The 12,006-nt window shown below is 44.6% G+C and overlaps 8 protein-coding genes across 8 annotated transcripts; 5 read left to right on the plus strand and 3 right to left on the minus strand. All coding sequences in view use genetic code 12, as the record gives it.

Annotated features, from left to right (window-relative positions):
• Positions 1-110: 110 nt before the first annotated feature.
• MST1 (threonine--tRNA ligase) lies at positions 111-1,472 on the plus strand (the record flags this gene model as incomplete). The annotated part of the gene is made up of 1 exon (XM_002615528.1): positions 111-1,472. One exon carries the CDS (start codon positions 111-113, stop codon positions 1,470-1,472), a length of 1,362 nt encoding a protein of 453 aa, XP_002615574.1.
• Positions 1,473-1,547: 75 nt separating this feature from the next.
• Positions 1,548-2,642, minus strand: CDC73 (Cdc73p; the record flags this gene model as incomplete). Its single annotated transcript, XM_002615527.1, has 1 exon — positions 1,548-2,642. One exon carries the CDS (start codon positions 2,640-2,642, stop codon positions 1,548-1,550), a length of 1,095 nt encoding a protein of 364 aa, XP_002615573.1.
• A 132-nt stretch (positions 2,643-2,774) lies between these two features.
• Positions 2,775-4,232, plus strand: FOB63_003359 (protein kinase regulatory subunit; the record flags this gene model as incomplete). The annotated part of the gene is made up of 1 exon (XM_002615526.2): positions 2,775-4,232. One exon carries the CDS (start codon positions 2,775-2,777, stop codon positions 4,230-4,232), a length of 1,458 nt encoding a protein of 485 aa, XP_002615572.1.
• A 157-nt stretch (positions 4,233-4,389) lies between these two features.
• On the plus strand, positions 4,390-6,480 carry FOB63_003360 (mRNA splicing protein; the record flags this gene model as incomplete). Its single annotated transcript, XM_002615525.1, has 1 exon — positions 4,390-6,480. One exon carries the CDS (start codon positions 4,390-4,392, stop codon positions 6,478-6,480), a length of 2,091 nt encoding a protein of 696 aa, XP_002615571.1.
• Positions 6,481-7,583: 1,103 nt separating this feature from the next.
• MIA40 (Mia40p) lies at positions 7,584-8,276 on the plus strand (the record flags this gene model as incomplete). The annotated part of the gene is made up of 1 exon (XM_002615524.1): positions 7,584-8,276. One exon carries the CDS (start codon positions 7,584-7,586, stop codon positions 8,274-8,276), a length of 693 nt encoding a protein of 230 aa, XP_002615570.1.
• Positions 8,277-8,368: 92 nt separating this feature from the next.
• YPT7 (Ypt7p) lies at positions 8,369-9,175 on the minus strand (the record flags this gene model as incomplete). Its single annotated transcript, XM_002615523.1, has 1 exon — positions 8,369-9,175. One exon carries the CDS (start codon positions 9,173-9,175, stop codon positions 8,369-8,371), a length of 807 nt encoding a protein of 268 aa, XP_002615569.1.
• Positions 9,176-9,451: 276 nt separating this feature from the next.
• Positions 9,452-10,051, plus strand: YKT6 (palmitoyltransferase; the record flags this gene model as incomplete). Its single annotated transcript, XM_002615522.1, has 1 exon — positions 9,452-10,051. The coding sequence occupies one exon, from the start codon at positions 9,452-9,454 to the stop codon at positions 10,049-10,051; it is 600 nt and encodes a 199-aa protein (XP_002615568.1).
• A 177-nt stretch (positions 10,052-10,228) lies between these two features.
• On the minus strand, positions 10,229-11,863 carry FOB63_003364 (uncharacterized protein; the record flags this gene model as incomplete). Its single annotated transcript, XM_002615521.2, has 1 exon — positions 10,229-11,863. One exon carries the CDS (start codon positions 11,861-11,863, stop codon positions 10,229-10,231), a length of 1,635 nt encoding a protein of 544 aa, XP_002615567.2.
• Between the last annotated feature and the right edge of the window lie 143 nt (positions 11,864-12,006).

The raw sequence follows: 12,006 nt of genomic DNA on the forward strand, positions 1-12,006 counted from the left end.
GCCGTAGCTGTGCTCAAATCTCAAGTTTCAGATACTGGGCTCACTGGTGACTTTTTCCATACAGGGCCCTCATAACAAGATCTCTCTTTAACTTGTGATTTGAAAGCTTCATGCTCAATAAACTCCGACCACGACTCTTGCAAAGTATTCGTGCTTGCTCCAGCACTGCCGCTAAAGAGTCTTCGACACAAGCTAACCATGCGATTTCGAACAAACAGCTTTTATATATCACAGACCCTGTCACCCCAGGCTCGATATTCTTCTTGCCCCATGGAACACGAATTTTCAACAAACTCGTTCATTTCATGAAGAATCAGCAGCTCAAGTATGGTTTCCAGGAAGTCATTACACCACTCATTTACAAAACGAAGTTGTGGGAAGTCTCTGGTCATTGGGACAATTACAAAGATGACATGTTCAAGGTTATAGGGAATGACTTGACTAAAGAAAAAGACTCCGAAGAGGCCCATTTACATGAATATGGATTGAAGCCCATGAACTGTCCAGGCCACTGCCTCATCTTCTCCAAGTTCGAGCGTTCGTACAACGAGTTACCTATAAGATTGTCGGATTTTTCGTCTCTCCATCGTAATGAAGCATCTGGCGCCTTATCTGGTTTGACAAGAGTTAGAAGATTTCATCAGGACGATGGCCACATTTTTTGTGAGATGGACCAGATACACCAAGAAATCACCAATACCATCAACCTTATCAAAGACACTTACAATGTGTTTGGGATCGACAGCACGAAAGACGTTGATTTCTTTCTTAGTACCAGGCCGGAGAAGTTTATCGGAGACGCTCAAACATGGGATGAAGCAGAATCTCAGCTTGCATCTGTTTTGGACACCACTGCTGGTAAGAACAAATGGTCTATCAGAGAAGGTGATGGTGCATTTTACGGACCAAAAATCGACATCTTGCTAACTGATGCCTTCAACAAAAAGCACCAGGTGGGTACCATTCAGCTTGATTTTCAGCTTCCAGCTAGGTTCGAGTTGAAGTACATCTCTCGCAATGGTGACAGAGATAATCAGCCGATAATGATCCATCGCGCTGTTTTTGGGTCTTTAGAAAGATTCTTTGCTATCTTGTTAGACCATTACCAGGGTAAGTGGCCGTTTTGGATTAATCCAAGGCAAGCAATCATTATCCCAGTTTCTGACAAGCACCATGAAGCTGCAGAGAAATTGCAGAAGCAATTGGTTGGTGATATTGTTAATAGCGAATCAAGCATTGCTCCAATGACAGGATACAATTTCTTTGTTGACGTGGACCGCCGAAGCGAAACTGTTGGAAACAGAATTAAGGATGCAGTTAAAAAGGGATATTCTTATATTCTTATGGTGGGTGATAAAGATATTGAGAATGGTACCGTTGCAATAAGGTCAAGAGATAGTCGTAAAGTGGAAAACAAAACTGTGGAGGAAATCTACGAGAAATTCGTGCTGTTGGAGAAGCAATACCACTAAAAGTTCGTCTGAAGGGCTCTGCCCATTATATCATTTGTACATAGAGATTAGAGAATGAATCTTTAAAAATTTCTTTTACTCTGCCCCGTAATTTTTGGCAATGAGGATCTTCTCCAACAGATGCCACAAGTCCCTCACAATCATTTTGTCTCTAAACCTTTTCTCGCCACGATCAACCTTCACAACCGATACATTCCAGTCGGAAATTTGTTTTGGAATGACGTCTCCTTGGTATGCCATATAGAATCCAGCATAATGTTGAAATAACGTCTCCGGCTTGGAGTATTTGTACTTAGAAAATTGCCAGGCTTGGCCAGTAGTAAAGATTGCTATCACCCTGTCCCAGTATTCTGGTTTCGTGAACAAGTCTGCGTTGTCCACCACCATTATTGATTGGGCCGAAGGTATCAACTTGTCGGAAGGGTGGTTCACAATGACAACGCCAGAATCTGCTCTCTTCACTGAGGGCTCCACAAAACGGCCTTCCTCTAAAAATTCTTTGATATTGCTCAATGAAAGCAACGCCGTGGTAGCAGGCGAAACTATGATGATGGGCTGTTTTTTGGTATTGGTCTGAACTGATGAGTGGGATCCCTTGACTGTTTTCAGTTTTTTCAACTGAGATGAAAACCGCTTGGCGTCTGATATGAGACTCTTGAGAAGAATGTTTTTCGTGCCTCTCAAAGCTGCGTTGTGGTCGATGGAATTCACCTCTAATGCCGATATACGTTCCAACTGCGGATCATCAAGCTTTCTCTTGACCGTTTCTGTGCTCAGTACATCGGCACCATTCGTAGCTCCCGTTCCCTCTTGTGTGGTTTTTCCCTCCTCTTTGATGAACTGACATGTGTCTGCGCTGCCGCTCAACCATGTTGTTAAGTCTGTCTTGACCAAAAACTTGAAGTCGGGCACGCCATTCTCCAAACATGCGTTTTTGTATTCGACGATCGAAGACTTGTCGTGCAACCAGCAAAAAACCACTGCTTTGAGAGGCTGAGGAGAGCCCTCGTTGTAAAAATTGGTGATTTGGTCAAGCGCATACGGTTCAGAGTCGCCGAATTTCACGTGCACTGCATCTTTGATGGAATCTGTTGGCTCGTTTGCCTCTGTGAGCAACTGCACCGGCTTTTTTTCAATGGCTGCCTCACGCAATTTTCTTAGAGCCTCCATTCCGCAGGGTCGATGTGCGAGTATGTTTCTTTGATGAAAATGGCACAAGTGCTCTTTCAGTGCGAATGGTGAGAGGTCCGGGTGCGCATAGAATCTGTATGCCCGCGCTACATCCCGATTATCTTGAAAGGCATGCAGTCCGTTATCAACCAAAGTCTACTTTATCCTATTCCGTCTCGGCCCATGTCCATTTCCAAAGATGAAGTGAAGGCTTGGCGGGACAACGCTCTCAAGAAATTGGAGTGGGCGCGGGAACTTTCGACGCTGGCCCAGGCTGTTCTTGAATCCACGTCGCATGTACTAGGCGATCTGCTACCGAAACGCCTCCAAATAGCCGAAAGCAATATAGATCAAGTTAAAGACCAGCATGCCAACATCACGCCTCTCTTTGAGCACTTGCGTGTGAAAATCGCAGATACCACGGTTTCTGGCTTCCAGTCTTGTGTTGAAAAACTGCTTGTTCCCGCATTAGAAGCACTTGCAAAGGTATTGGGGGAGCTCCGCACAACAAAGGTGCCGCCATTTTTGGTTGCTCCGGAGGAAAGGAAAGACTACCGCCATCTTTCAGACTTCCTCGCGCTGAGCGAGATCGAGCTTCTTCAAAATAACATTGCCATCTACACAGAAAACTGCACCAAGGTGCTTCTGTTATTGAAAGACCTGTTGCAAGACTTGACCCACAAGTGGCACAAAAACTCTTCCACTTACAACAAAGCCACCCGGATATACAATTCGCAAGTGGTTGATGTGCAATTGATGGTGCGTCATGCACTCATGCCTACGTCTCCTCCCAGACACGAATCCAACTTCGTTCGAGCTGTACTCAAGGAGAATTTGGCGCTTGAGCAACAGCTTGCAGGTCTCTTAGAGATGCTCACGAACCATTATGATCAGTGTGTTTTGGCTGTCTCCACGTATGATGATTCGTCGCAAAACCAAGTCAATTATGAAGTCTTGCACAATGACACATTGGAACTACCGTCTGTATTGAAAGAATTCAGTGCTATATACGATGTGATCATGAACAATGAAACCCGGGCGGCAAAATTTGTCGATGAAAAATTGCCACACATTGACTCTGTTATCAGTTTGAGTACGGATTTGCTTGAGGAATACCGGTCGTTCAAGGAGGAGGAGATGGTGAGACTAGTGCTTCTTTTCCTTCGCTGCGAAGAAGTGCTTCGCACCAACTCATTGAATGTCAAATCCCTGTCGTACAAGCAGACGATCGATGCATATGTGGATGTTCTTAGCCAGCTAACATTCCACTACACCAGCTTCCAGAAAATCTACCATTCGGAGTATTTGAAGGAATTGTACTATGAGCAGTACATTTATCCACGTAAGTTTCTTCAACTGCTCAATGACTTCCTCAATGGCCAGTTGCTACATATTGAGGAGGATGAAAGGGAGAGGCGCCGTGACTGGCTCCGCAAGTTTGGCGACTTCATTCCAAAGCAATTGATTTTGCCTGGCGAATATAATCAGCCTTCGGTGGTGCAGGTCATCAGCGAAGGCCTAGACGAGATCCAGTCGCCGTCCGCAGACAAAAACGAGGCTAGGCTACTTTCCTTAATGGCTGATAAATAAGGGAAAGAGGCTAGAAGTGTGTACGTATTTAAGCTTTTGGTCTATTTTGTATGCATCGCTGTAGCTTATGGATCTGGTCCCCCACAGTCCGCGATTACACTATGTGCACCATCGAATTGTGACATGATGGAGCCAAGTTAGATATTCCTAGATAAGCATGTCGAAGTATACCCAGGGTTTACTTTTCAAGCCTTCTGGACTGGGGGACGGTGACACGTCTCTGTCTCTTTCAGGCAAAATGTCTATGGGAACAATGGCTGCACGCAACGAATATTCTGACTACTCCGATGAGGACAGTGAAAACGACAAAAACACAAAATCTACAATGAAGGAGAGCCAATATGAAAGTTCCGATACCAACGTACAGAAGTATGGTATAGGAGCGAAGCTTATGATGAAAATGGGATATCAGCTGGGCAAAGGATTGGGACGAAATCAGGAGGGAATTGTCAATCCTATAGAGACTAAGCTCCGTCCTCAAGGATTGGGTGTGGGAGGCATCAAAGAGAAAGTGGGTCGAAATAATGAAAGCAGTGATGAAGAAGATGACATACAACCGATTAAGAAAACAGTCCAGTTTGCAAAACCCACCTATGATCTTTACTCCATTATAGAGCTTCTCGAATCACAGGGTGCACACGTTCCAATGCACTATAAGGAGCTTTCCGACAGTATTAGCAGTGATTCTGTTAAAGCTGCAGCTGAGTACACCAAACTTTCAAGCATTAACACAGAGCTCGAGCGTATTAATCAACAGATTCGTACGCTTGAATTTGGACTAGAAAATGCTCAGAAGCGTGCAAGTCTGGAAGCTGAAGAACTAGAAACTACAAATGAGTTGATGCAGCTCCTACTAAAGTGTGTTTCACCTGAAAATCAGACACTAGAGGATTGCACAAGTGTACTCGAAAGAATAACTTCCCAACCTTTGGCAAAGCATCCTAAATGCATAGACTCATTCACATCTATAGCAAACCAATATGTTGGTATGCTTCTTCGAGAACCTAACGAGTCCAGCAAGTTCTGCAAAATCATAATCGAGTGGTCCATGTTGTACAGAAAAATCGACACTGATCATCTCTCATTTGAGCTTAATCAATGGGATTCACTTATTGTTTATCATTTGGAAAACTATTTCAAAAGTGAAACTTTGCTGCTCGAAAAGATCTCTTGTGTTCTTTCGTTTTGGCTCGACTCTCCCGTGGTTATTAACACTACTCTCGTGGAAAGTATTTGCATCGACACCATAATAATACCTAGTATCCGGAACTATGACTGGACACCTGAGAAAGAGATTGGCATCAGCATTATTGAATGTCTTCTGTCCTTTAATTGGGAAAACAGCTCCATTCAGGAAGTACTCGAGATTTTCAATGAGAGATACTTATCCTTTATGGAGGAGCAGTTTTTGCAGTTGAGTGCAGCAGAAAAACCTTGGAATCGATTCCTTGAGTATCTTGAACCAGCCATTTCTGAGTTTAAAAGGACGTGGTCTATCGTTTTGGATCAGTTCTCTGATCCAACATCTTTTCGAGAGCATTTCCTAGATGCTTTATTAGAAAACCTAGTTCATTTCCTTGGTTCGGGATCTTTTGAAGGGAGTAAGAAAGAGGTAGACAGAATTCGTATTCTCGCTCACCTTGCATTTTCCTTGGAGATAATCACACTAACTCAGGCAGAAATCATTTTACAGTTTTGTGTATTCAATTTATGGATCCAGCGCCTCGGTCACAAAATACGAAAAGATCCTGAGCTGATAAAATCGTGGTATCTTCAATGTCAGCAAAGCCTCATCTCACTTTGTGCCGAATACATCAAGCTTGAACCTATCTGCATCTTCTACATCAATTGTGCTTTAAAGCTCATAGCGTCATGTACTCAAAGAGATATCCAACCTCCTGCACTTCCACATATTGAAAGCAACCTGTTTCCGGAGCCATCTGATACTATAAAATTGGCTCAAGCGAACGGTAAGTGGGAGACAGGAGCTAGTGTCAATGCTCTCCCGCTTCATGGGCTTATGGCTACTTTCAAGGATGTGGTTGAAGATTACTGTATTGAACATGGTATATCTTTCCAGGCAACGAAACGTACGGATTCTTATATGAACAAGCTTTATGAGATCTCCATTCTGAACGACAGAATCTTCGAATGTTTCATCAGTGAAGACGTTCTCTGGATCTATCAAGGCGATGAGAAGACTCCTGTATCTTTATCACTGTTAAAGTCATTTTTGAGTCGGGTCTGAGGCAAGCACAAGCAAGTCTAGTGCGACATCATCTGAGATAGTATACGTACTTACTGAGGAGTAAGTCTTGCTTCAGATGGTAAGGTAATAGAAATGAAGGAACTAATTTGTAAATCTTACGCTTGAAATACTGTAAATGAAACATTATATGAACAATGTATCGAGTACAAGACTCATTTGACTTGAGTGCATATAGAGCTGGGCTGATCTAACTGGTGTCTTACAACTAGTTGAGCCTTACAAAGATACCGAGTGATTGCAATGTTCAGCAGGAATTTCATCAGGCCCTCCCACTCATGCCTTCTTTTAAGCAGAAGAAATTACGCTATAAAGCAACAAGCGAAAAAAATCAATCTATATCTCGATAAGATTGGTGATGAGAACACAAAAGAGTCCCAGAAAACGATCAAAATTGTTCGGATGATCGGAGCCGGTACTGTCATCACCGTGATTTGCTCTTTGCTCTGGGCTAGTACCCTCTCTGCCCCTGTCAAAGAAGTTCTTCCTGAAATTGACGACTTATCTAAAGATGTCAGACGTAGATGATATCATTCTGTAAATAGAGAAATCCCTTAGTGAATTACAAATACAAGTGTTCTATGAGAGCTATTGGTTGTGTACTTTACATTTTCTGTATTTGAGAGACAATTGTTCACTCTTTGGAATGGCTTTTCCATAGAAAGAAAGAAATGAGTAATCCGTCGTCTAGAGAACAAGCTGACATTATGAGATGTCTAGAAGAAAGCCATTCTTGAAGAGAGTTGATTAGTTTTCTGTAATTCTCTATTTTTTTTCTGCTGATGAAGCAATTAACTAGGAGTAGTTTCCACGAGACATTTTTAATTATCGCAGATTCTTGATTGATTAAGTCAAATCACAATTACCAACATAAAAAAAAATCAGCGGATCACAAATAAAAGCATTTTCTTACAAAAATATGACAATTCAATGGTATTTCAATTCACCTAGCTTAGTACTTATATAAGTTACATACTCTTTTCTTCCTATATCTAATCCTTACTGATTGCCCTAGCTTAGTCAGCCATATGCAAGCTCAATGAAAATTTCGAGCACTATCAACTACTTCATTTATTGCCACTATTATGTTTAAGTCAGCATTCAAGTCAGCTTTACGTCCTGGAGTCTTTTCGAGAGGCTTGGCTACTGCTAGAACTACTAGATCAACCACATACACAAAGACTGCAGTTGGCGCTACCTTGGTTTTGTCTTCTCTCGTGTTCTTCCCAATAGCTACCATCAGCAATGATGCGAACAAAGAGAAGGTAAAGAAGGACCAGAATGAAGCCGTAAAGTCCGCAGAAGAAAAGGTTGAGGCCGAAAAGAAGGAGCCATCTACATCAGCTGCTTCTGAAGAAAGTGAGACACAACCCGAAGAAGAAGAAGGAGGACAGAGTGCCGCTTACAACCCAGAAACTGGCGAAATCAATTGGGACTGTCCATGTTTGGGAGGTATGGCCCATGGTCCATGTGGTGAAGAGTTCAAGGCTGCATTTTCTTGCTTTGTCTACTCTGAAACGGAACCTAAGGGTATTGATTGCATCGAAAAGTTTGAGGCCATGAGAACATGCTTCAAGCAGCACCCAGAACACTACAAGGAAGAGTTGTATGAAGACGACGAGCCAGTTCCATCTACAGATAACGAAAACGAAACTGCCGCCGGTAAAGCATCCGAACCTAGAGAAATCGACATTATCGAAGAAGTTGCTGAAGAATTTGTGGACGACACTATTGTGTACGAACAACCTTCTGAAGCTGACACTTCCAAGGAGGCATAGAGGCTGTACCAATACTCAGCCACCCTATACATAAACGTAACATGTACATATCAAAATCCGACTTTGTTTCATTAGCAAATATACATGTAAGCCTAACATGCGCACCGTGACACGGGCAGCCTTGCGCTTTCAGCAAAGTCAATCCCATCGAACTCGACTATGCTTTTGTTGTTGATGTCTCGCGATGCGAGAGAGAGACCAAGTTCAGCGACTCGCCGAAATACTTCCTCAACTAGTGCCAACTGCTTGCAAGACACTTCAAGCAGGTCTGATTCCCAGTTTTCAACGTAGTGGCCAATGACTGTGGTGCTGTTTCTACAAAGTATATCGGGAACTTCCTCATGGTCAATGCAACGCTCACTGCCTTTGTCACTTTTGTTTCCCACAATAACCACGCCGGGTTTTTCCACATGGCAGTGCTCCAAGAAACGAGCGAACCAGTCGCGGATACTCAAGAGAGACTCGTAGTTGGTGATATCATACACAAAAACCGCCACGTCTGCTCCTCGGTAAAACGCTTTCGAGATCAGGTTGAAGCGTTCTTGACCAGCAGTGTCCCAGATCTGAAGATTCACTTTAGTAGTTGGAGCTATTCGGCTCCCATCCATTCCCTCTGTGCTCAGCAACGGTCGGCTTTTATCTTCTATTTCTATCGTAGTCGTTAAATAGTCCCCGCCGATCGTGGCTTTGTATGCATTAGTGAATACATGGTGGACAAACTGGGATCGTAAACATGTTTTGCCCACACCCAGATCTCCAAGAATGACAACTTTTATATTAGAGGGCGCCGAATCCAGATTTGGGGCGGACTGGGCCATATGTGCTGAATATCGAAACAAGCACGGCTTCTTTGAGAGTTGGAGTGTAGTTTGTGCGAGAGCGCTCGTGACGAGAATCATTTCGCGATAAGATATGGAACAATTTCCATGATTATCGATGCGAATACGACGAGTCTACCTTCTCAGTTTATAGATACTTTTCACTTGATACTCTCCTCAAAGAAAATATTCATCTTAGCTTATTACCTACATGACGGAACTTTCAGCTTCATAGACTTTCTCTCCTTCAGCTCCGTTTACCAGGTGCCATGCAAACACGTGACCAGAAACCGCACAAGACTTAATGGGCAACAATAAAATGGAGCAAACAAGGAAAAAAAAACCACACAACAGGCTATGAAGATATACTACATAGGCATTTTGAAAGTGGGCGACTCCGTTGTTGAGTTGTCTTCCGCTAGAGACCTCTCGCAGTTTTCTTTTTTTGAGAGGTCTTCCGTGTCCCAGTTCATGACCTTCTTTTCTGAAACGGTGTCCCAAAGAACTCCTGCGGGTCAGAGACAAAGTATCGAGGAGGGAAACTACATTGGCCACACGTACACTCGTTCCGAAGGATTGTCTTGTGTCATCATCAGTGACAAAGAGTACCCAGTTAGACCAGCGTACACTTTGATCAACAAGATATTGGAGGAGTACTTGTCGTTACACCCATCCAGTGAATGGGGCCTGGTGACGGCTACCAACCCATCCTTGACCTTTGATAAGTTGGAAACATACTTGAAGAAGTACCAGGACCCAAGTCAAGCGGACTCGATCATGAAGGTGCAGCAGGAGTTGGACGAAACCAAGATTGTGTTGCACAAGACCATCGAAAGTGTCTTGCAAAGAGGCGAGAAGCTAGATTCGTTGGTGGACAAGTCGGAGGCGTTGTCTTCTTCGTCTAGAATGTTCTACAAGCAGGCCAAGAAGACAAACTCTTGCTGCGTGATTGTTTGATACTGGGGCCGGGCACATCGTCATTGTTTAGGATTAATGTATAATTTTCACTTGCTTCACCACGCATGAATCACAAGAGGAATGCTTCTTCTATATACACGTAGATATGTCAAATACCTAGGCGGGCATTACTGGCGACAGAGACGGCTGCTTCCTCTTGCAGAGCAATGAAAACGTCTACGTTCTCATCTGCTTCACCACGTCAAATGCCTTCAACAACTTTCTTCTCGCACCCAAAGCCTTTACACCCTTTTCTTCCAACTGTTGGTCGTCCAATTCCACCAACTCTCTCCAATGGACGTCTTTGAGACAGTCCGTGTATTTGTGCAATCTGAGCAACTTCAACCAGGCAGGAATGTTGTTCAACAACTCGGGACTTGCAATCTCCGACGGCATGGACGAACTGCCGGAAGAAGGGCTGTTGCTTGGGTTGAGCGAGGTTTTAGCCGGCGACTCGGTGTCCTTCTTAGCCTTTATACCAGAAGCAGAAGGACCCGACAAGGCGGCAGCAACAGAATACTTCTGGGACGTACTAGCCGGCACAGAAGACGAGTTGCCCATTCTATTGATGGACTCTTCGTATGAAAGAGCACTGTGTCCACGTGCTTGAGCCACAGGCTGGTGGTTCTTGCGGTTTGAGTCCAAGGCAACACGGGAGTTAATTGTGGCAAGTGCACCGAGCTTGGATGCTGCAGACGAGTCCAAGCCTTCTTCCGAGCTGTTGGACACATGCTGACCCTGGCTGTACATGTGCAGAGAGTTGCTTGCAGCCGCCAACTGCAAGAAGTTGGTCTTTTCGTACAAGTGCGAGGTGGGTGAGCGGGCCCGGTCCATCGGACTTTGGCCTTGCAGAAAGCGGTTGTGCAACGAAGGATCGGCCAGCTTCGGTCTCTGGACCTTTGGGTCAGCAAACAAGTGGCTCTTGAAAGCGTTCGTTTTCGGCTTGGGCTGCACTAGACCACCCAGGCCCATAGTAGAAGTCAGGCGCATGCTGTCTCCCAAAGACATGGATTCCATGTCAGAGACAAAGTCATTATGGTATTGCGAGTAGCCGCCGACTTTACCAAACACCAGCGGTCCAGAAGCCTGGGGGCCCTGGTGCAAATGTGTCTCCAACTTGGCTTTCATGGTGAGCAAAATGTCAAAGGGCAAGCTGCTGCACCAGTGATCGAGCAACGCCATGAACTCCTGTTGGCTCAAGTTTTCCATCCAGCTGGTATAGGCCAACACGTCAGGGTAGAAGTTACTAGTTTGCTGCAAGCGAGAAAACTGCGAAGTCTTTTGACGGGGCATCAAGTTTGAAAAATCATTCACCGATTGTGGCCGGCTAGGCACAGACGAAAGCGGTGGCAAGAAACCAGTGCTCTTGTTGTTCAACAACCCATGGAGCCCGGAGCCGCCGTTTCCTGAAGACAAGTTTGGATCACGCAAAAGGCTTTCCGACAAGTTCGACCCCAAGTACCCTTGGTTGCTGGTGCTGGGAGACAATAAACTAGGGCCTCCAGACAAAATTCTGGAGCCTGACTGCGCCATGGTGGTCGAGGATGGCCCGGCGTTGGACGAGAGGTCGTGGCCTGACAAGGTTTCGTTGACGTTGGTGTTGCTCAAGTCCAAGTCCAAGTCTGCTTTCAACGCTTCGAATTCTTGCTGTAAGTTGTAGCCCACACTCTGGTTTCTTTGGTAGTTCGGAGCAGGCTGGTCCATTGAGCCCAAGGAGAAGTTTCCAGCGCCCTGCTGCTCCACAGGCGGTGGAGACAAGATGATGGGTCTGTCCTTGAATTTTGGCGACATGAAGTTAGCGTTTGGGTCCATGTTAATTGGAGCGCACGCTAGTGGTAGAAATGAGAGAGTATCACTTGAGTTACAACCGAGCAAGACAATGTCGCAGACAAATCAAATGGCAGTGGAGAACAGTCAATGTTCTGAAAAACCGCCAAAGTGTCTTTCAAAAAAAG

This window comes from Clavispora lusitaniae (genome assembly GCF_014636115.1).
Source record: "Clavispora lusitaniae strain FDAARGOS_655 chromosome Unknown tig00000105_pilon, whole genome shotgun sequence".
NCBI classification, from domain to species: domain Eukaryota; kingdom Fungi; phylum Ascomycota; class Pichiomycetes; order Serinales; family Metschnikowiaceae; genus Clavispora; species Clavispora lusitaniae.